This window comes from Rattus norvegicus, chromosome 9 (assembly GCF_021556685.1).
Source record: "Rattus norvegicus strain SHRSP/BbbUtx chromosome 9, alternate assembly SHRSP_T2T, whole genome shotgun sequence".
In the NCBI taxonomy this organism is placed as follows: domain Eukaryota; kingdom Metazoa; phylum Chordata; class Mammalia; order Rodentia; family Muridae; genus Rattus; species Rattus norvegicus.
The window spans coordinates 99,711,505-99,735,227 of NC_141542.1; the positions used below are offsets into that span (position 1 = coordinate 99,711,505).

Here is a 23,723-nt window from a genome sequence, read left to right on the forward strand (position 1 = left end):
ATAATATTTAATGCATACACAGAATTTTATAGTTTTAGATTTTTTCCTTTTTCCTTTTATATTTGCTTTATATTAACTTGTGTTTAATTTCTTGCTTTTGTATCAATTATTTCAGGCATACAACACATTTTAGGAAACATGGGCATGTTAAAATCATTAGGATAACAGAACAAATGAACATTTCTCTCATCTCAACTAGTTAACAATCGGCCTTCTCCATGGGTGGAGAATGTACACGTCTAATGAAAATCTAGATTAAAATATACTATTACTAACTAGGTAATTCCTATTGTACATTGCATATTTTGACTTGTTCGTCCAATGTAGTTTACAACCTACTTTTAATAATACAACTACCAGGGAGCTCTTATTCCGCAGTGCTTCTGTAACCTTTCAAAACCTGGTTTATAGAGCTATATAAGCCTTCATAATTGTATCATAATAAAGCAGTTTCCCCAACTCATTGGCTCCTAGCAGCTTAGTCATGTTCAGTGGAAATTTTGTTTTCCTAAGAGTCATAACGCTTCTTGGGAATTTTGAATTTCCTGAGGGTGCAGATGCATAGGGCAAGGCCAGGTCAACAAGAGTTATCTCAGCTCATCTATTCTGGGAACTGGGTTGAGGACCAAACCCTCCAAGAGGATTCTTTCTTTTAGACATGTTGAAGGGCTTGAGTATTAAAACCCCTGGGAATATTTCAGACATAAGGAAGGAAGAAGAATGTGGTTTAACAATAAACCCCTCATCAACATCCTCTCCCTTCCAAGAGGTTGCCCGCCGAAGCAACCCTCCAGCCCTCTTAAGATTCTTCCTAAAGCAAGCATCTCCACTTCAATATGGAGGTTTTGTTCTCTTCTTGAAGGTTTTGTCACCCTTCACCAGCATTTGCTGGGTTTCGCTATTCTGTAGGTGGTGTTTAGGTTTTCTTTAAAATTCTTCAGTGACAAAGGAATGCTTTTGTGCAGAGGGACTGATCTAGGCTGAAGTAGGCAGCTTTTCCTCACTGCATCTAAGTACCCAATAAAATAGCTTTAATGCTCAGAAAGATTTATTTTGGCTTAGAGTTTCAGCAGGAGTGGTCATTTGGGTCACAGACTTTTGGTGTCATTGTTTCCCCTGTTTGGAAGTAGAGTGGCTATCCTGTTTCTGACTGCTTCACACTGTTCTTGGAATCTCTTCTGGTTAACCTAAATCATCCAGATATAAAATTATATCCTTGCCCTAAGCTAGAGTCATCTGAGAGGAGGCTCAGTTAAGGACTTGCCTAACCCAGGCTGGTCTGTGGGGATGTCTGTCTGTAGGGGGATTGTTTTGATTCTCAACTGATGCAGGAGGGCCCAGCCTAGGGTAGTGGTACTATTCTTAGACAGCAGGTTCTGAGCTGTAATAGCTAGTGAACAGCATTCCTCCAATTTCCCCCCTTGAGTTCCTGCTCTGACTTCCCTCCAGGTTGGACTGTGCCCTTGACGTGTAAACTGAAGTGAGTACTTAGTGCTTTCAATCATGGTGTTTGTCATGGAACAGGAACGGAGTCTTCATGTTCGCTGTGGGACAGATGAGACTGCCCCTGAAAGAACACTAAACCTCATGGTCTGCTGTTTCGAAACAAAATCTGTCCTGGTGCATGGTAGCAATACTGTAATAGTTTCCAAGCCTGAGGCTGATCCTCAAAAAAAAAATAATAATAATCAAACAACACTAAACCAATCATACAAAAGGAGCTGCTAATTGAAGTGAGGACGAAACAGCCAAAACAAGAGTTCACTTAGTATTGGGTCTTCCAGAATAACAGAGGCAGCAGAGCAATAAACAGCATCCCTGCAGGTTCCTCGGGGGTCTGTTGTTATTGTCTGTAAATACTTTAAGGCTGGGATAGTTTCATAATGCTGATTTTTTTTAAATTAAACTTTAATGAAGGGATTATTTTTAATCACACTATTTTTATCTTCCTTTAAATTACACTTTTGTTTTTTTCAGGGAGACATCTGAAACAGGATATTACCAACAGGCTGGTTGGAAACTTACTAGATAGCTTGTAGCTCAGATTGGTTTACCAGTCCCTGATCAGCCTCTTGTTCTAGCTTTCTGAGAGTCCTGGGATTAAAAATATTGACCACCACGCTTGCTTGCATTGACATTACACTTTTATGGAGTTGTGAGAAATTTGTTTTTACCCTTTGTTTGTTTGATAAGGTTCTTGTTTTATAGCCCAGGTTATTCTGAACAGTCCCCCAGTGACTGGGAGTCTAGGTGTTCCAACCCTGTCACACTGAAAAAACAGCTTTGAAAAATAATGTAATACTTTCCATTGACTGCTTGGTTCACACGGTTATTTTATTAGGATGTCCTTCTCCTGGCCCAATAGGCCTATAGTTTACCTAGATGGCCTATAGCTATGAGGTTCTCTCAGAAATATGGAATCCTAGTGTCTTAGTTAGGGTATATCCATTGCTGTGAAGAACTTCCATTATTGTGGGTACTCTAATAAAGGACAACATTTAATTGGTGCTGGCTTACAGTTTCAGAGGTTTGGTTCATTATTGTCATGGCGGGAGGCAGGGTGGTATAGAGACAGAGATGGTGCTGGAGAAGAAGCTGAGAGTTCTACATCCTGATTGGCAGACATCACAAAAGGAAGACTTGGAGCCACTAGGTCTGGCTTTGAGTTTCTGAGACCTTAAAGTCCATCCCCAGTGATACACCTCCTCCAACAAAGCCACACCTCCTCCAACAAAGCCACACCTCCTCCAACAAAGCCACACCTCCTCCAACAAAGCCACACCTCCTCCAACAAAGCCACACCTCCTCCAACAAAGCCACACCCCCTAATAGTGCCACCTGTTATGGGCCTATGGGGGCCAGTTTTATTCAAATCACTATACTGGTCCCTCACAATCTTCTCCCTACCCTAGAACTTCAAAAGCCCAAAGAATGAATTTGGAAAGCAACTACAGAATACATTAGCCAAAGAGGCTAGTTGTTTATAGGGATCTTAAATTTTCTTTTTTGGTTCATAGCCATGAATAATTCTTAATGTTTATATTAGCTTCAGTTGTTACAAGTGGCTGAGAAGGCTCGGGAATAAATGTTGTAATGTGTCTTGAACTTGTTTGGTTCCCCCACCCCCATTTAGATAGAGCAGGAAGAGTCACAACAGCAGGATGAATCAGTTAAACCTTAACTGTGTTTCCAGTTTCCAACATCAGAAAGGAACGAAGTGAGGAAGTTGTTTATTCTCAGTCCAAATTGACCGTGGATAGAAGTGTTAGTCTGTACACAGGAAGTTGCCTTGGCTATAAAAGTTGCTGTTTCAAACTGTAGACCTGTGAGTCCATCCCAAATAGAGTAGAGAATACCTCTGCTCTTCGATCCGTAACTCTTGTGGCCCAACTTTCATGCACACTCCAATAGTGACAGGAATTACTGGGATGATAATTTGGCAAAAACATGGCTACTGATATGTTATCCTTTGCTATTTAAAGTAGTATGATTGGATGTCCATATCACAAATGCCTGGATTTTCTACCTCCAGAACTGAATTTGTTTAAAAAAAAAAAAAGCATTGTGATAACATTATTTGTCACTTAATCCTTATTTTTCCAAAAAAGAAAAAAAAAAAAAGAGAAAAATTCGACCAGCAACTAAAATTCTGGACAAGAGATTATAAAAACAAAATACTGACTGTCTGGGGCTAGGGAGATGGCTCAGTCAGGGAAGTGCCTGACCTCAGTCATGAAGACCTGAGCTTGGGCCCCTGATACTAATGTAAAAGTGAGAGTGGTTATGCATGTACCCCACCACAGGAGAGAAAGGGCAGGTTAGAGCAGGGTGAGACAGAGGGACTCTCAGGAGCTCACTGGCCAGACAGTCTATTCAACCAGTGAGCTCTGGACTCAGTGAGGCACTTTCTCAAAAGATAAATGTAGAAAGTAATAACAGAAGGCATGGGTAGTGTGATATTGGTCTCTGGCTTCTACCTGCATATGCATATAGATCTGTAAAACACACACACACACACACACACACACACACACACACACACACACACACACCATGTACATAACATACACACACAGACTTTCCACACACATACAGGCACACACACACACTACACACACAGACATAATAGAGAGATACTCACTATGCATCCCATTCACACACATAACACACACACATACACACACAACACACACACACAACACACACACATATATGTGTACATATATATATATGTCTCACAATACATACCACACTCACTTACCATACACTATAACAATAAGCACACAGACACCATACACACAACACAAAGACATACAGACACACACCACATCCACACCTATACATCACACGCAGATATTAAAAGACGAAATCTGATGTTATTGACCCAAAAGAGAGTAACTCTTTTAAAACCATTTTTAAATTAATTTTTTTCATAAAATATATATTTATCATTTTCTTCTCCCCTAACTCCTCCCAGATCCTAACTCCCTACCACCCAACTTCATGTTCTCCCTGCTCCTGCTAACTCTGTGTCTCTCTCATACACAGACAAAAATGCAAATTAAAACAAACATAAGACGAATGAGGCCCAAGTAACCAAAAAGCACCTCCCCAACCAAACATGCAGTACGTTTTATGCAGGCCAACTACTCTTGGGCCTACCTAGGTGTGCAGGTGATTTCTCCATTGAAGAAAACTAGTTTTCCCTTTCCTAGCAGGGATATATCTGCAAATAACTACTTGATAGGGGCTCGGTCTTTGTATCTGCTCCCCTTTCAGAGACAGAGACTAACGTAAGGGTGTTGGGGTGGCCTCTGGCACTCTTGCCATGAGAGTCCACTGTGTGAAATGATCCTTCCAGCTTCCCTGGTCTGCTTTGCTGAGTTCATACCAACAGTCGTCCATCCCATTCATCCTTTTTCTCCCTTTTCTTTTGAAACTGATATGTGGGCATAGAACTTAGCTCCAGGAATAGCTCAGAGGTGGTGCTCTCAATTTAGTCAGGAGAAATACATTGCATGTCTGCCCCTTTTGGAAATACTGCCTACTCTCTGTCCTCGTGACCCCATAAGAGCTGATTTCGACCACAATGCAGCATACAGCCCGTAGGGGAAGCATCCCTGCAAATGCACGCAATGGACATTCATAGTCTAAACTCTAAGAATTATATAGCTTACCTATAAAAATAATTCTTACCTTTCAGAGGCTTTGCATGTACTACAGAACAGTTCGGTGCATTAAAATTCATGCCTTTTTTATTTCTTAGGTTCAGGGGGGTTTTCAAAGTATAGCTGTAAGTCATACGAATGCTGGAAAATTCTTACCCAATTTTTCAGATCAGAAAACACCTTCTAATAGGAGTTATAAAACATATTGGAAGGAATCCAAGAGAGCTGTTGAGTTTTTAGATTTTTCTTCCGGTACAATTCTATTTCTGAATATATACCTGGGTCATTTTTTTCCAGAATGCAGTTTTTTTTCTCCCTTTACGCGGGAATGATTACATTAGTTCATCTATTTAAATGAAGCATCGATGTAAAAGCACTAGGTGTCTGTCACTGTTGTCTGTCCTCGTGAGAACGTGCTTTCAAAGGTATGCTTTCCTAACCTTGTATTTAAGAAGTTATGATATATATGCCTTAGGTACACGCCCCAGTTTCCCACATTACCAGACAGTACTCCCCCGCCCTCCAGTTCTACCTACTTACAGAAGCACAGTTTTCAGACTCGTCTTCCACAAACCCAATCTGGCAAGGCGTCCTCTGGTTCTGCAACCAGTAGTCTGTGGACTCCAGCAAGCTATTGCTTCGAAGAACCTGGGGGAACACAGAGAAAGCCTTTCAGGTTTGCCCAGCCAGGGTTTATCTCTAAACGAGCATCTTTCCACTGTGAAACCTGTAGGTGTTTCCTTCCTGGCTTTCCTCCGAGCAGCTGGGTAAGGAAAAGAGGTGAGAGAAACCTGCTGGATTACAGTAACATTAGACTGTACAAAGCATTCTGTCAGGACCTGGCTTGCGGATCTTATCGTTGCTCCTTATAGTTCTTCAAATCTAACACCCGTAACACCAGTGTGTGCTTGGCTCTTGCCTAACTTCCAGACCGAGTGATTGTTTTCGGGCAATGCCCACCGTCAGTGGGCATAGAAGTTCCATTTTTAGTTAATGTTCTCTCACAAATATGAATACGTTTTATTTAAAAACATCCTGTTTTCATTTTTGCTGTACTGCCTACTCTTTATTCCTTTGATTGCACTAACATAGGTACGAAATTGGGCACAATTCTTCTAGAAGAGCTAAGGTACCAGGCTGTTAAAAATATTAGGAATAAGGTGGTTTCCATTAGTAAAAGCATTTTCCCATTTCGCATTAGTAGGTCAAAATAAAAAGAAATTAAATACCCATATCAACAACGCCAGATATGGTTTATAAATGCAGATTTTGGTCTTGGGTTTCCAAGCCTTTTTTTTTTTTCAGAGCCAAATATTTTGAAGATACAATTTCTTAAGTAACCAGATGACTCAATTATGGCTTATCTAAATAATGTACATATTCGTTTCTCATTTAAAATTCCCAATGTTAATCATGGCTCTCTTTGAAGGTGAATGTCTGTTAATTTGTGATTAAACCTTCCCTTAAGCAATGTAATAGATTTAACCAATTCAGCTAATGGCCTCTAAAAATATTTCTAACTCAACTACAGCGAAATACTGTCTCTTTTGTCCTATAAAACCAGACATGTATTAGTTTTGTTGTAGAGTTAACACATAGAATTTATAACCCATATGATATAACACATATAGCATTTCCCCCTCAGATGTGCGACTTCAGTTGTGTGTATCTTCCTATTAAATATTTATTGTTACCTAAGGATGGCAAGCCTCCATCTTTCTTTTGGGATAACATAAAGAGATAATTTGTACATGACCAGGTGGTTGAACGGCGAACTTGGTGCTGCTCCTGAAGATTAAACCAGACACCCGTCCTTCTCATTTCTCTTACAGGGAGAAACTGTTTCAATTGCTGTTTTAATGTTCATTATCTCTGAGTATTTTTGGCTACATTTTTAGAAACAGTGTGACTTGTGGTGGCCCAGAGGCCCAAATACAGAAGCTCATCTAAATAGTGAGAGATCCAGAAAGCCGTTGTCTCGTAAGGAGGCACAGAGAGAGTGGAGACTGTTGTTGGGTTGCATTGTGAGCAAGAAGAAGAAATAAAAAGAAAAAATAAGAAAAAAAAGCAGTTGAAGAGATTCGCAAACATTGAAAATAAATTCAAATTCTTCTCACCCAAAAGTTTTATTGCTTTGAAAATTATATGTATTTCATTAGTGAATATGTTATTGAGTGTTTAACATTGTAAGAATAGTGATGCTAAACACAAGGAAGCAGATGCTGGAAAAATAGATGTTGGTAAAGCAATTGCAATAAAATCAGGAGGACCTGAGTTTCTTCCTCAGAACCCACACATAAAAGCCAGGCTTTCCCAAGGAATAGCCGTGGCTCCTGAGAGCAGCACTTGGAGTTATCGTCTGACCTCATGTGTATGTGTACATGGGACCCTCATGTGTATGTGTACATGGGACTCTGCACACACATGTGCTCCCCCCCCACAAACACAAGGGAACAAAAAATGAAAACTCTGAGATAAGTAAATAAAATAAAAAGAAATTTAAATTACTGTAGATGCTAAAAGAATTTTGAGTTGATAAGTATAGATATAGATATAAAATAATCAAGAACCTTAATTAACTTCACTTAAAGCAGAAAGGCTTCTAAGTCTCTAAATCACCCCCTTGCATAAAACTGCCATTCACATTTATTTCCAAGTAGAATAGTTTGCAAATCTGATTTGGAATGTGAGCTTGGCCACTAACAGCCAAACAGGCCCAGTGATGTAAGCAAGGATTCTCAGCTTCTCCACCTGTGAGGAAGGATCAAAAAACTATGTGGTGGAAACATAAAGGGGGGTTCCCTGAGGAGCCGTGGTGGTTAAGGGGAGTGTGCACTGCAGTGTTGGGAGCATAGAGGGGGTTCTACTGAGGAGCTGTGGTGAGGGCAGGGAGGCAGGGAGGGGGTCCACTGAGGAGCTATGTGTGAAGGATCCAGTAAGTAGTTTATTTTTCTCAGGACATGGTTTGGTTATGACTTGAAAGGAACTATAAGCCATGATAAACATTTGGAAGACTTTCCCAAAAAATATCAGTAAAATGAATAACTTCAGATATGTGAAGGTAAACCTTCTAAAGTATTCTGATCTGAGGTATAATTTTCACTGTGCCTCTTGTAATATTGATAGTTACAGCCAGTGTTGTCTGCAGGGCTAGGAAATTCTGAGAATTGGGCTATTAAAATTCACTTGAAATTGTTACAGTGCTACTATTTCATAGACAAAGGTCTTCACAGAAATTACGATTTTGGTGATACAGATCTTGAGGCTCAAACAGTTTGTAGGTTTTGGGCTTCTGCTCCACATGGCCTTGGATTTAGTTGTGAGGGCACCAAGGGTCTACTTATCAGTTCTCTGAACATTGCTGCCTTCCATGGCCTTATTGCTCCTAAATGGTCTTATTGTGAGTGTTTCTGAAACATCTTTTGTTGTCTAATTTTTTAAAGTAAAAAATGCATTTTATGTTCTTTCATTTAAGGCCAGATTTTCCTTGTTAAGATTCCTGAGTAATGCTTTCCTTTAAGAAAAGTTATGAATGATATAACTGAATTAATTTACTTAATTCAATATGATAATGGGATTGTAATTTCTCATAGGCATCATAGTTTGAAGCCTACGTAAGTTATCATTAGGTCATGGTATCCTGTGCTCATCCCTGGCCTTTCTTTGCTCTTCAGGATTTGGAACTCAATCAATGAAACGGTAACCTCATTAATTCTGCATCCTAGGAACATCAGAGCTTAAACCACAGACACCAGGTGAACATGCTGGCTAAGCCTGCTTTACAGTGAAGCTCAATAAACAGTCTGACCAGAATCAGCTCTGCACTGTTTCAGAGATTATTCTTCAAAAATTCTGCTACAGGTCTTGCTTGTCTACATTCTGACTGACAAAAAGGTATGTAATATTGTGGTCACAAAAAATTGTCACACAGCGTTTGACTCATCTTTCTCCTATGTCAGCCTGAGGAGTGGTGAGGAGTTGATTTGCACTTCACTTGGCCCTTTCAGCGTCTGCTAAGTGGCCACACTTCCTCAGTGGTGGATGGGGAGTGCCACAAGTCAGCCTACCATTTGCCATCTACCATGAAGAAATTCCTACAGCTGAGGGAGGGGGCTATTTGTCCTGAAGCTACCCAGCCTGTTCCTTGTGCTTAGTAATTATTTTCTTCCTTCCTTCCTTCCTTCCTTCCTTCCTTCCTTCCTTCCTTCCTTCCCTCCCTCCCTCCCTCCCTCCCTCCCTCCCTCCTTTCTTTCTTTCTTTCTTTCTTTCTCTCTTTCTTTCTCTCTTTTTTCCTTCCTTCCTTCCTTCCTTCCTCCCTCCCTCCCTCTCTCCCTTCCTTTCTTTCTTCTTTCTTCCAATTTCATGTCTGTGTATTTATGTGTGCATTTTTTTCCATGTGTGTTGGCATGCCTATGTGTAAAACAACTTCCATGGTTGCATACACACATGGAGGCCTAAGATCAATGCCACAGGCCATTCTTGATTCCTTTTCCACTCTTCACTGAGGCAGGCAGGTTTTCTTAATCAAACCCAGTGTATTGACTGGTTTTGTGTGCCAACTTGACACAAGCTGGCTTTATCACAGAGAAAGGAACCTCCCTTGAGGAAATGCCTCCATGAGACCCAGCTGTAAGGCATTTTCTCAATTAGTGATCAACAGTGGGAGGTCCCAACCCATTGTGGGTGTTGCCGTCCCTGGGCTGGTAGTCTTAGGTTCTATAAGAAAGCAAGCTGAGCAAGCCAGGGGAAGTGAGCCTGTAAGTAGCATCCCTCCATGGCTTCTGCATCCACTCCTGCCTCCAAGTTCCTACCCTGTGTGAGTTCCAGGCCTGACTTCCTTTAGTGATGAACAGCAATATGGAAGTGTAAGCTGAATGAACCCTTTTCTCCCCAACTTGCTTCTTGATCATGATGTTTTGTGCAGGAATAAGAAACCCCGACCAAGAGATCACCAACACTGCTACTCTCAGTAGCCAGCTTCCAGGGGGTGGGGAGTGGGGTGATGGATGCTCTGTCTCTGTCTCCTCCTTCTGCCCCTCTGTCTTCTGAAGCTGGGATCACTGCTGTTTGCCACACCCCTACCTGAACCTCATGCTTGTGTGCCAAGTTTTGTTGTTGTTGTTTTTAAATCACTGACCTATTTGCCTATCCCGATTAGAATTACTTACATTAACATTAATAATTAATGAAATGACACTGCATTGGGAATTCTGAGCGAAGACTCTCACTTATTTGAATTAAATCTCTAGACGTGTGGGTTACAATGAGAACCTAACATTACATGCAACAAGACAGTTCCTGCCGTATTAAAGTACCTGACTAACAGTGGCCATCTTTAAAGTTATTCTCTCTGTCCTCGACCACGGGGGCCCATGGTTGGTTTGTCACACAAGCAGCATTAGAGCCGGTCTCTCAGGAATCAGGGCCTCCACTCAAGCCAGAGTCTGTGTGGTAGTCCTATCTCGAGCATCTCATGTTTGGGTCATCCCTTCCAATTTAAGGACCCTCCTTGAGTTGTGCTCCAGTTCTGATTCTCTGTCAGTTAATTCTCATTCCCTCCTAGCTTCTGGCCCCAGTTTCCCTGAGTAAAACCATCATATCAGGCTCTCTGAGGTAAACTACTCTTCTATGAAGCGTAATGTAATCTTCCCGTTCATACTTCCCACTTCCTATCAACAAGAAGGAGCTGGAAGTAAAGAAAAAAGAAAAGGGGAAAAAGCCAGGTAGCAGTGGCCATTGGGAGGCAGAGACAGGGGGATCTCTGAATTTAAGGCCAACCTGGTCTGTAGAGTGAGTTCCAGGACATCTAGGGCTAGACAGAGAAACCCTGTCTCAAAGGAACAAACAAACAAACCAAACGAAATAACAACAAGGAAGAAAACAGGGGAGGAGAGGGGAGGAAGGAGGGAGCTGAGAGGTGTCTTTGAAGTTAGCAGACTTGCTGCTCTTGCAGAGGGGTTGAACTTTATTCTCAGCACCCATATTGAGTGACTCATAACTGTCTGTGACTACATTTCCAGGGGTTCCTCTTACGATCCTCTTATATGTCACATACACATGCACACATAGTCAGGCACACACACATACACATAATATGGCAATTCTTTTTAAAAGACTGATAAGGGAACAAGGAAAGAAACGTGCTTGCTTCAGTAAACCATTTAGCCTAGTGTGTTACACAATTGTAACCTTTTTTTTTGTCTAATGGTTTAGACAAAGGACTAGAAGTAGTGCTTGAAAAAAGTACTTGCTTGAACAGTTAATGTCTTTGAAGCTTTATGAATATAGCTTCCTGCTGAGGGAGTCATTTTTTTGGAGTGGGAAAAGAGAGGCGCTCACCAGGTTTTCCACGGCTCATTTAGTTATCTGCTATTTTTGGTTCCAGGCTTGCCTATTTCAGATGGAGGGCTAATGATGAACGTGCTGTGTGCTGCGCGTTCCCAAGTTTAAAACGGTAATAATGCAGTTTGTCTGAAAATTCCAAGAGTGCCCTGAATAAGAAAGAAAGAAAACTTTCTGCTTCACGGTGTAGCCAACTGCTTTCATTTCAATAAGCAGTACCTAGATTCAGGCCCTCAGTTTTGGGATGAGACAGAGAGAGAAGACCCGGCTCTTACAAAGCAGACTCAGTTATACTGTGGCTCAGTAGTGCCTGCTTCTTTGGTTGGTAACTTAGATTGGAGAAGATGCTCACTTTTAGCTTCTAAGATCTGGAGGAAGGACAGAAAACTCTCTCTCCTCATCTCGAGCACTTACTGAATATAACTGGACAATTTGATGGACTTCTGAGGGTCAGTTCTTACATCATTTGATGACAACAATGTCACTTGAGAAAGCTGTTCCAGGGACCAGATAGGAAGCTGCTTACAAGATGAAGACCACCAACCGAATAGGCAGCTGATCAATGCATGGCTTCTCTTAGCAGAGGAAGGCACTGGGATTTAGAGCATCTGCGTTCCATCATACCAGTTTCTCGATCTTGCCAGCATCTGACAAACTCCCTCCCTTTGTTTGTGATATGCCAGCCTTGTTTTTCATCTTCCTTTTCTACTGTCTCCAGCTGACAGTCAGTTAGCATAGCTTACTAAGCTCACAAACGAACTCAGTGAGACACTGGGAAAAATATGTGATGTCCATCAAACAAAGAATGATTTCAGAAAAATGCGGTTCATTTATATAATGGGTTATGATTCAGCTATTAAAGACAAGGACATGATGAATCTCAGGCAAATAGACAGAACTAGAAAATATCATCCTGAGTGAGGTAACCCAGACCCAAAAGGACATGCATAGTATCTATTCACTAATAAGTAAATATTAGCCCAAAACTACAGAATACCCATGATATACCCCATAGACTATAAGAAGTTAAACCAGAAGGAAGGTCCAAGTAAGGCTGCTTGAATCCCAATTAGAAGGGGGAACAAAATGGTTATGGGAGGCAGAGAGAGGGAGGGACCTGGATGGTAGAGAGGAAAGAGAGGGAAATGAGTGGTTCAGGCATGGGGAAGAGACAGAGGGGAGTCCCAGAGGGCCAGGGGAATGAATAGAAATATACAGTTGCCAAGGGTAGGGGGTTGGGAGGATTCTCCAGGAAGTCCCAGAGAGGAAGGTTCCCAGGAGTCAGTGCAGGTGACCTTAATCAAAATGCCCAACAGTGGGGATGTGGAACCTGAAGAGACTACTTTCAATATTAGATAGGACCCTCAGTGGAGGGATGGGTACACTAACCCATCTACAAAATGTCTGAAACAAAATTGGTCCTGTCGAAAAGAAATGCAATGATAAAGATGGTGCAGAGATCGAAGGGATAGCAGAGCAGCCACTGGCCCATTTTAGGGTCCATCCCAGGGGCAAGCAACATCCCTGACACTGCTACTGATGCTGTGTTGTGCCTGCAGACAGGAAGGGGACCAGCATAACAGCCCTCTCTGAGAGGCTCTACCCAGCAGCTAACCTCAGATGCAGATATCCACAATCAAACATTGGACGAGGGTGGGGACCTTTATGGAAGACTTAGGGGAAGAATTGAATGCCCTCAAGGAGATGGCAACCCCACAGGATGAACAACAGTGTCAACTAACCAGGATAGGTGGAGGAACTCTGAGAGGTGGGGGCAGGAATGGGAGGGGACAGTATTTAGGATGTGATTAATTAATTTATTAAAAAATAAATTACTGAAAAAAAGAGAAGCATGATATAGTCATATACTGTATACTCAGCAGCACGAGGGAGATTGAGGTAGGAGGATCTGAAGTGCAAGGGCAGCCTGGTCAACGTGAGGCGCTGTGGCAAAATATACTAAAATATGCACAAAAAACCAACTGCATCTATAGAAGATACTCCCGAGAATGTGAAGGAATGTTTGAGGAATGTGAAACCCAGGTAAATAGTCCAAGAATGAAGTGACTGGTTTTATCTGGGGTCAAGAGGTGACAAAAGCCCTCGTACTTGATGGCTGTGTTGCAAGGCGAGTTTGAGTTGTGTAGAGATATTTGGAAAGTTGGAAACTCTCCAGACTGACTTTCCTCTGTGCTCATAAGTACTTCTTAGAGGAATACTGTTCCTTCCACTCCCAGCAATCTTTCTCTTTGCAGAGCCCAGGGCCTCATGGGGTTTAATTATCACCTGAAAAAAATGACATAGCCCTCTCTCCTGATTCAGTTTTGACCCTTCCCGGGAGCCTGCTTCTTTTCAGATTTCTAATGGGTGGTTATGACACTTGGGTCTGCTGTTGTCTTCTTGATGCCTGTGTCTATATACAAACTCCCTCCTTCTCCAGTTGAAACCCTAAAGGAAATTTGACTCCTAGCCCAGAAGGAATGCTAACTTTCCCCATTTTGTTGGTTTGCTGGTTCTGTGCCAGCTGGAATACCTCTTTGCCTGTTTCTATTCCCAGTGTCTGCTCTACAAAGTTTGTTTTTTTCTTTCACACATTAAACATTAGCAAAGCTTTTAACATGCATGTGATGGATTGTTCTCTGGGTAGCGTATCATGCATAGCATAGAAAAGACCTTCATATTTATGGAGGCAAAACAAGAAACAAAGGAGCATGGAATATGTAACCGCAAACAATGGTTCATATGACAGAGAAATCCATGTGATGCTATGATAAAGAATGTAAGGGTTAAGTGTTTCTATCGCCTGATGTTGCATCCCTCTAAACTTACATGTTGGAATCAAACCCCTGATACATTTCCATTAAGAGATGTTGTTAGAGATGATGGATGAGCTGGGCTTGATCCTTATCAAGAGGATCAGCATCTTTCTTAAAGAGGCTCCATAATCCCTTTCATCCTCCATGGAGTGCAGAGACATCACTTTGTTCATGATAAAGAATAGACCCCAATGTGCACCATGGACTTTCCAACATCCAGGACTGTGAGTAGCACCACTTAGACAGGAATGTTAAGTGGTAGGGAGAGTCAGGAACCTGAAGAATCCTAACCAATCACGTTGTAATTGCTTTTCCCCTCTTATCCCCCTTGTCCCTCAATCTCCACAATTTACCAAAAGCAAGATGGGAGAATGTGCTTTGAAGACACACCCAGCTTCAAGTCCCAATTCCTGTACCTATTTTCCAAATGCTGAAATCGTACATTTCCACCCAGACTCGGCCCTCGAGACTTCATCTTATTTTCACTTCTAGAACCTTGCCTTCTGCAGGATGTCACATGTATCTCATAATATAGACTTTCCTGTGATGAGCTCATCGGACTTGAAGTTCATTGTGCTGCTGGGTGTGGTTAGCAGTTTGTTTCACTCTCCAGCAGTGTTCGAGTATTTGCTTCTGGCTATACTGAGTTTTTTTTTAATGTCTTTTATAATTAGAAAGACACCTGGTTTGTTTATATCTCTGGGTAGATACAAATAAAGCTGCTGTGAATATTTACACAAGTGTTTGGTTTAACGTTTTTATTGGGGAAGAGGTTCTGGGTAAATGCACCCAAGAATAAGCACTACTAAATATTAAGGTAAATTTATATGGTTCTAGTGAGCATTTATATAAGTTTATCGATTTCAATTTCCACTGGCAATAAAGCAAAATGCAAATTGATCCGTTTATGCCAGCACTTGGTATTATCTGGTATTAATATTATATATCTGGTATTAGCACATGGCATATTAGAAATAATATAAATAAATATTATTTTTTTAATTTATTTTACTATTATAACAGTTACCTAGCAGTTTTCATTATGCTTTATTTTCCTCTTAGTTTCAAGTGACTTGTTTCCTTATAAAGTTGTTTGTGAAACTAACTTAACTTGGGCTCCATGGCAGCTGTGGATTATGAAGCAGAAATCTCAATGCCAGGTGTGGGCTATCACTTTCTTTTGTAAGTTGTTGGTTAGGGAGGCTCTAATGGCCTCCAAAATGACACAGGCCTCTGCCATTCTTCTTGGATGCCCACCAGAACTAGCTGATAAGACCTTATTGTTAACTCCACCATACACCTTGATCACATTATGGAGAAGGTAAGGTAGATCTGAACCGGAAACTCTCTCTAGCTTTTAAAGTGCTGGAAAGCGCTATGCAAGTTTCTGAGGGAGAAAAAAGTACCATTATCTTTTACTTAGCCAGCTCTGAAACCTACCAAATGCAATACCATGTAAGAAGTACACACTTGGTCAATAGTGGCGTAACTGTTGAAGGAGTAACCAGCTACTTTATGATTGAATATGATTGAACTCAAAACCACATGATACGATCTACACCTATGATGGTCAAAGACCTGTGATGGAGGAGGTCGCAGACTCTAACAAAGGAGCAGAGTCTTCCTGAAATAATGCCAAATTATCTTCTAAACATTTATTCTTAACATTGATATAATTAATTAATTGTTTCTTTATGCGTGTGCCTGCATGTGTGTTCATGTGCACATGTGCATGTGTGTTTGTGAGTGTGTGTATGTTTGCTATGTCAGGGGACAACTGGATGCAATTAGATTTCTTCTTCTACTGTAGGAGTCCAGAGATAAAGTTTAGATCAACATGCTTAGAAGTAAATGTTTTTACCCATTGAGCCCTCTCACTGGCCTCAATATTTATGTTTACACCAATAGATAAATACCACTCCCAGCATCCATCAGAATAGCTTCTTTCTAGTGAATGGTGGTGAATGCAAATCCTCAGGATGCTCAAGATGCTGAGGATAAGTGAAGGTTGAGTGTTCAACTCGAAACAAGGCAGTTATCCCAGCTACCTCAAGGTTCAGGGAACCATCAAGAAGAGGTGATGGAAAGAATCCAATTGCCAGAATATACAGAGATAGGCTGCCAAGCACCATTTCCCATTGCAATTGTGAACTCACAGCAGCTGCCTGTCCTGGGTCTGCACAAGATTGGGTGTGTCCACAGTGAGGCATGGGTGAGGGAAGGACTCCTGGGGACCTACCCTTCACCAGTGTGATGATGGCTGCTGGTAAAGAAGAGGCAGGAATTGCCTTCACTTGTGTATACACTGGTGAAAACACTGGGCTTCTATAGAAAGCCCTAATCCATAGTCACACACATAGCCTTGTTCAAGTAAGGCAAAACAAAAGGACATGAGTTGGGGAAAGGACTTTTAGGGAGGGGGTGGCTGATAGGGGTGGAAAAGGGTTAATAAAGAATGGGAGAATGATTAGGAATGTAATACTAATACATATGTAAGAAATTGTGAAATAATGTATATCATTAATAAAACATATTGAAAATAACTTATTGGACTCTATATTTGCTATTAAGTTTTGGTGCCATTGTAAGGGAAGGAGATGTAATCCATGCTAGATTTTTTTTTTTTTTTTTACAAACTTTCACATACTCAGCTAATTGTTATAACCTTGCTGTTTTCCCACTATGTTTTGTTTATTTAACTGGGGAATCAGTGGGCAAAATAAGAATAGTGTTACATATAGAGTCTTGTTTCATTCTATTGTGGCAGAAAAGGAAGGGATAATTGACAAGCATAAATGTCAGATAAACAAACCCTACAGGAAGCATCTATACCAGAGGAAGACTTTAAAGAAGTAAGATGCTATTTTGGAAAGTGTCTCTTGGCAGGCTTCTCTAACACTACGCTAAAAGAATTTTGAAGGCTGTAAAGATAACATTGAACAGAGGTCTGAATGAGTGTCAGTCACACTTCCAACCAAGGAAAGAGCAGTGGCCCAGGCAGAGGTCAAGAGCACAGAGGCTCACAGCACGAGTATGCATTTGAAGGACAGAAAGGAGCCCAAAATGGCTCAGGAAGAGACATGATGGAAATAAAATTTCCCAGAAGTAGAAAAAGAACCTTTCATCTTTTGATAAGAAAGCATCAGTAGCTAAGCTGGAGTAGAGAATTTTCAATGTCTAGAAACACACTAAGAATATTTTTTTTCTCACATTTTCTTTTACTCTAATTTTGGACGGTGTAGTCAGTGGATTAACTCTTTATTGAATCATGTTTCTAATAGCTTAAATAACTTCAAAGTCTAGCACACACGTATGAGTACACCCAGGTCTAGAATTCAGAGGATTTTGCTCAATTTCATACCGTTACGTCTGTGTTGATTTAATCTATGCCTTTGCTGACTTTCCTTCTGGAGCCTTCTGCTTTCTCCTCTTGGATAAAACACCTATCCATTATTTCAAATGGAAATTGCACAAAGTCCATTTAGAGCCCACCAAACTACTGAGCAGAAACAATGGTGTGAATAAAACTATTGTGTAGAAGAAACGGTGGCATTGAAAAACCTTTCCCACTGGATTTAACCAAATGTCAAGGGTAGCAGTTTCCTTTTAATGATAATTTAACTGAATGACTGGGTTCTGGTGTGTTAGCCTCCTTTTATGATTGAGAACTGGATTCACAGGAATCATGATTATTCATGGATTATACTTTAAATTCTTTTTAGTTGGGTATAAAAGATCTTAAATTATGCTATGGACACCTGAAAAGACTCAAATATCTTCTAACTGATTATTAGAAAACTATGTCAAGGTAAAGGAATTCTTTTAATATTGAGAATAAAACAGTTCATCAAGGAGGAGCACACCAAGGTGGAAAGTATCCTCCGTGGGGAAGCCAATGCATTCTGCCCCTTGCTATAGAGGGGGAATGGGAAGAGCTTCAGTAGCTCCAGATAATTGGGCAACATGGCTAACTGATACTGGCCTTAGCTAAGTTACTCGTTAGAGCAGAAGAGTACTTATTTATGAAATACTTTTAGTATCAGTACTTGGTCTAATTAAGCTTGCTGCTGGTGAATATGTCATGGGGTATCCTGAGTGAAAATATTCTTTTCTGACAAACATCACATAAATATGTAAGTAGCTGAGTGCAACATGAAATGCTTCATGGGAAAAGGGGGTGAAATTAATGACTCCATGTACATAGTTTAGCCACTTTGTATGCTAGCTTGGGACAACATGCCTGCTCACGTGGCAAGCACGGAACAAGGCAGGTTCAGCATATCCCAGATAGCTTGTTACTATACCGTAGTTCTCAGTTACATGTATCCTGCAAGCTACAGTCTATCTCACTATAGTTCTGAGAACTGGCTAAGAAAACAGAGGACAGTTTAGAGCTTGGGAAATTCTTGGGACTGGCGGGGAAGTTTCAGGCCGGATTTATCTACTTCTGTTACATCATGTTGTGGTGACCCCTAAACATACAATTATTTTCATTGCTACTTCCTAACTGTAATTTTACTACTGTTGTGAATTGATGTAAATATCTGTGTTTTGCAATGGTCTTAGTCAACCTCTGTGAAAGGCTTAATCAGACCCCAAAGGGTCATGACCCACAGGTTGAGAAAAAATGACCTAGTAAATGTAGGCAAGCAAATAATCAGTCTTTCTCAGAGAGCTGTCTGAGTCAAAGGTACAGTCAAAGCATCAACTATAGCCTTCTTGTTTGAAATTGGCTGAATGGAAAACTAGGCGTTCATGGTAGCCAAAGAATGAACTGAGAAAAGATGTATGCTGTCAGGGTTGTCTGAGGAGAGAGGAGAGCACATGATAGTCTTCTAAATGAAGGGGATTTTAGATGCACGACTGAGAGAAAAGAGAACAGAATTCAGTGCTGGTGACAGCGAACAGAATGGGACGACTTTTCTAAGTACCCAAACTGCAAATGCCACACTGTGTTTTCAGAACTCAAGACCCCTTCCATTCCAGGGTAGAGAGATTTAGGCTACAGTTTAAGGAAAGTTTATAGCAATTGCAAGTACTTGGAAAGAAAGACATAATTCCAAAAGCATAGTATCATTCAATTTCCCCAAAATATTCTAGATTATTTTGGATTTTCAGAGCCCTACTTTTTTTTGGTTTAAAAGAAAGAGTTGGGCAAAATGCTTTTGGGGCTGTTCAAACAGCAGAAAAGGCATAAGAATAAGATGGGCATGTCGATTCTGAGGCACTAGATAGCAAAATTATTGGAGGAAAAGGGGAGGAGTCCATAAAAGGGGTCCTCCATCACATTGACCTTTGGATTACAGAGGTAAATCATTTTCATACTGAAAATTAAGGTACAATTAATAGTGTTAGACAGATCACCCCACAAATGGTCACAGTGTTACATTTTCCCAAGAATAAACTGGTGGCTGGGCACAGGCAGCCTCTCCTCTCCAGTTCAGGGTGAACTCAACTGCTCCATTGACAAGAGAAGACATTTAGTATCATGACCTGCTTTTACTGACAGCAGAGGAAATGAGTCCCTGCTGGAAGCCTTCACTATTTGCATTTTGTCCTCAGTGCAACCCTGGAGCCTCCTATGTGTGAAGTGGATCCAGATGTGCAGAAGTTTCTTTTGGCGTCAGTAAAACTGCCCTCAGAAGGAATCTTTTTTTTTTTTTTTAATTAACTTGAGTATTTCTTATATACATTTCGAGTGTTATTCCCTTTCCCGGTATCCGGGCAAACATCCCCCTCCCACCTCCCCTTCCTTATGGGTGTTCCCCTCCCAACCCTCCCCCCATTCTGCCCTCCCCCCAACAGTCTAGTTCACTGGGGGTTCAGTCTTAGCAGGACCCAGGGCTTCCCCTTCCACTGGTGCTCTTACTAGGATATTCATTGCTACCTATGAGGTCAGAGTCCAGGGTCAGTCCATGTATAGTCTTTAGGTAGTGGCTTAGTCCCTGGAAGCTCTGGTTGCTTGGCATTGTTGTTCATAAGGGGTCTCGAGCCCCTTCAAGCTCTTCCAGTTCTTTCTCTGATTCCTTCAACGGGGGTCTTATTTTCAGTTCAGTGGTTTGCTGCTGGCATTCGATTCTGTATTTGCTGTATTCTGGCTGTGTCTCTCAGGAGCGATCTACATCTGGCTCCTGTCGGTCTGCACTTCTTTGCTTCATCCATCTTGTCTAATTGGGTGGCTGTATATGTATGGGCCACATGTGGGGCAGACTCTGAATGGGTGTTCCTTCAGTCTCTGTTTTAATCTTTGCCTCTCTCTTCCCTGAGGAAGGTATTCTTGAGGAATTCCCTGAGAAGGGTATTCTTGTTCCCCTTTTAAAGAAGGAGTGAAGCATTCACATTTTGATCATCCGTCTTGAGTTTCATTTGTTCTAGGCATCTAGGGTAATTCAAGCATTTGGGTGTATGCTCTTCACTTACAACGGGGCAGAATCTGGACCCATGTTTTATGTTCCCTCACTGGCCTCCATGCCCTTCTGAAGGGTCTCTACCATATCACCACTCCAGATGCTTTGGCATAAATACTCAGAGGCCATCTTCTGTGTAACCTTCACTGCCAAGCAGATTTACTAATCTTGACTTCAACACGTCTCTTCATGGTCTCTCCTCCCTTTCCACTGCTCCCACACAGGTTCTATCTCTACATATCCCACTTATGCCACCCCGTGATGACCTTGTTGGCATCCCAGAGTCAAGTAATCTTTGGCGCCAAAATTGTACCTTTAGACTTTCTAACTTAGCTGTCTTTGAATATCATTTTATATGATAACTTCCCATGTCTTTTCTTTTTGAAAGTTTTCATTTGTAATTTATTATTTTAATGTTTTATGTGTGTAAGTGTTTTTGCCTGTGCATATCTGTGCACCATATGCTTTCAATGCAAGAAGTGTCCAAAAGTGGGCATTAGCTACTCTAGGACTGGTGCTACAGATGGTCCTGAGCTGCCATGGAGGAGTTGGGAGTTGAACTCCGGTCCTCTGGAAAAGCAGACAGGGCTTTTAGCTGCTGAGCTGTATCTCCACCATACTGCCCCCCACCAAGTTTCCATTTCCTTACTGCTATAAAATGGATAGAAAGTGGAGCATCTATCCAGCCGTTTTAACAAAAAGTGATGCGGCCATTCTTTTGTATGAGATGTGGGACATTAAGACTACAAGGTGTTTCAGCATCACAGAGACCATCAGGGACTTCCAGGAACTTTACAGAACAGAGGGAGACAGTCCCTCCTTTAGACTGCAGTGCACTATTTTTTATTTTATTTATTCTCTCATTCCCTAAGTATTTCCAATCTGAATGGGAAAAGCTATCACTAACACAGAACACCATAACCATTCTCCACTGTGTGACTATATGACTATATGTCTGGTTTGGTAAAATCATAAGCTTCTTGGAAGCAATGTGGGTTTTTGCTTCAAACAGTTCTGTCCTTAGATATGGGATGGATCATCTCAATGTGTGTTCCTCCATATATTAACTGAATTGCTCTTGTTAAATGCATGTCCTCAAAAAGATTTGAGTTTAGATGTAAGACATTACAGAATGAAAGGAAACATCCAGAGGCACCTGGTTGGTCCCTCCTCAGATATACAGGAAGCACATTTAAGCCACTTTAAGGGTCAGTCACAGGAAAGAATGCTTGACATTTTGAAGAGTACAGTCAGATGTCATCAGAAGATGCCATTCTGTCTCTAAGAACCTGATGGGTTCTCTGTCAACTGCCTTTGATAAATCCAAATTTAAGGAGGATTAATTAAGATGAGATGGAGAGTTAGAAAGAGAAAGATATTTGGGGTGTCGATTTTTCTCGCAAAAGTCTTTCTTCATATCAATCCTATTTAGAAACTTGGTTCCACTCTTATCTAAAACAGTAAATCTTTGCTCCATGAAATAAAGTGAAGGGTAAGAATGTTCCATTATCGTGGGACTCTGAGACGGAGTACAGCACTTTCAGGGGAAAAGGAAACATGAGAGTATTTAACATGTAAGAAATCACATGGGATATACTCCTTAGCCTCACATCACACACACAGGTCCAAAACCTGGGAGGGAGCTCAAGTGCTTGAGTGGATCCCACATTCAGATAGTCGCCTGATTCCACTGCTTTGTGATAATAGATCTTTGATCTTATAAGAATATGATAGGGACTTTTTGCTTAAAGTTCAATGAATATAAAATTACGATAATTTATGTAGTAGAAAATCCTTGCAAATCAGCTTATCTGGTTCTGTTTATTAGGTAAGGAGTTATACCAAGAGGAGCATTAGCAGTGCTTTGAGTGAAGCTGGTCCCGGGCCACTGAGAGAGCATGATAACACTTTTTCCCACCCCCCAACTCTTCCCAGTTTTCTGCAGCATTGTGTGAGTTCAACATTTAACCTGCACAGTTTGTGAATCATGTTTTGAACATTAAAACATATCCTAGGTCTTCACGCTCACTTAATTAAGGTGGCAGGCGTGAGTAACACACGCTTATACTTCGATGGACCAATAGATTTGCTCAATTCTCCAAGCCCGGTAAGTGTCTAAGGCCATGTTCAGGCACCACAAGCTTCATTATCAATGTCAGTTAAGAGAAAGAGAGATTGCAGCTGGGAGCAGCAGCAGCAGGATTTGTCTCTGCTATATTAGGATATGTAATAGCGAGCATCTTAGCATAAATTTATCTGAGAATCCTAGCTCTTAAAAGCAGAGGTGAGGGACTAGGTAATCACTTACTCATTAAAAGTCCTTCTGCATAAGCATGGAGATATGAGCTTATTGCCTAGAATCTATATTTGAAAATAAAATCTGGGAGGACTTGGGGGAGTTGGAAGATTATAATCAAAATATACTTCCTAAGCATTTTATTAAATTAAAAACCAAAACAAGTCAGAAATTCAATATTTTCTTATAATCCCAGGGCTGGGGAGGGGAAGACAAGCCACAGGTTCTTGAGGCTCACTGGCTGGCCAGCCTAGCTTCCTTAGTGAGTTCCAGGCTAGAGAGAGAGATGGGTGGAGTCTAGTGTAGACAACTAAAACCTTCCACTCACCACACATCTCTCCTTCTCTCTCTCTCTCTCTCTCTCTCTCTCTCTCTCTCACACACACACACACACACACACACACACATACACACACACACAACTTCCCTGAACACATATAAATGTGTCTGCACACACAAATGTACCTGCACACTCAGAGATATGAAGTGAAGCACACCCAGAGATATGAAAACATGAGAAGTGACATTTTTGCATCTAGAGTTAGCATGATCATGTAGCTTATTCTGTATACCAGAGTACTTTCAAGAGCAGGGAACTTCTATCACCAAAGTTCCCATCAGTGTCTGAAACCACTAGTATGTGGTCATCTGAAATCTCTGGAAAAGCAGGCTCTCAGTGTCAAAAGTACAAATG

General features: G+C 41.2%; 1 protein-coding gene across 4 annotated transcripts in view; it reads right to left on the reverse strand.

Moving 5' to 3' along the window:
* Positions 1-23,723, reverse strand: part of Sphkap (SPHK1 interactor, AKAP domain containing) — a 148,247-nt gene that overhangs the window by 78,954 nt on the left and 45,570 nt on the right. For all 4 annotated transcript variants that reach the window (NM_001395141.1, NM_001395142.1, XM_087566342.1 and 1 more), the window contains one exon: positions 5,709-5,816. In NM_001395141.1, coding sequence (NP_001382070.1) covers positions 5,709-5,816 — 108 coding nt within the window. The remainder of the gene's footprint in view (positions 1-5,708; positions 5,817-23,723) is intronic.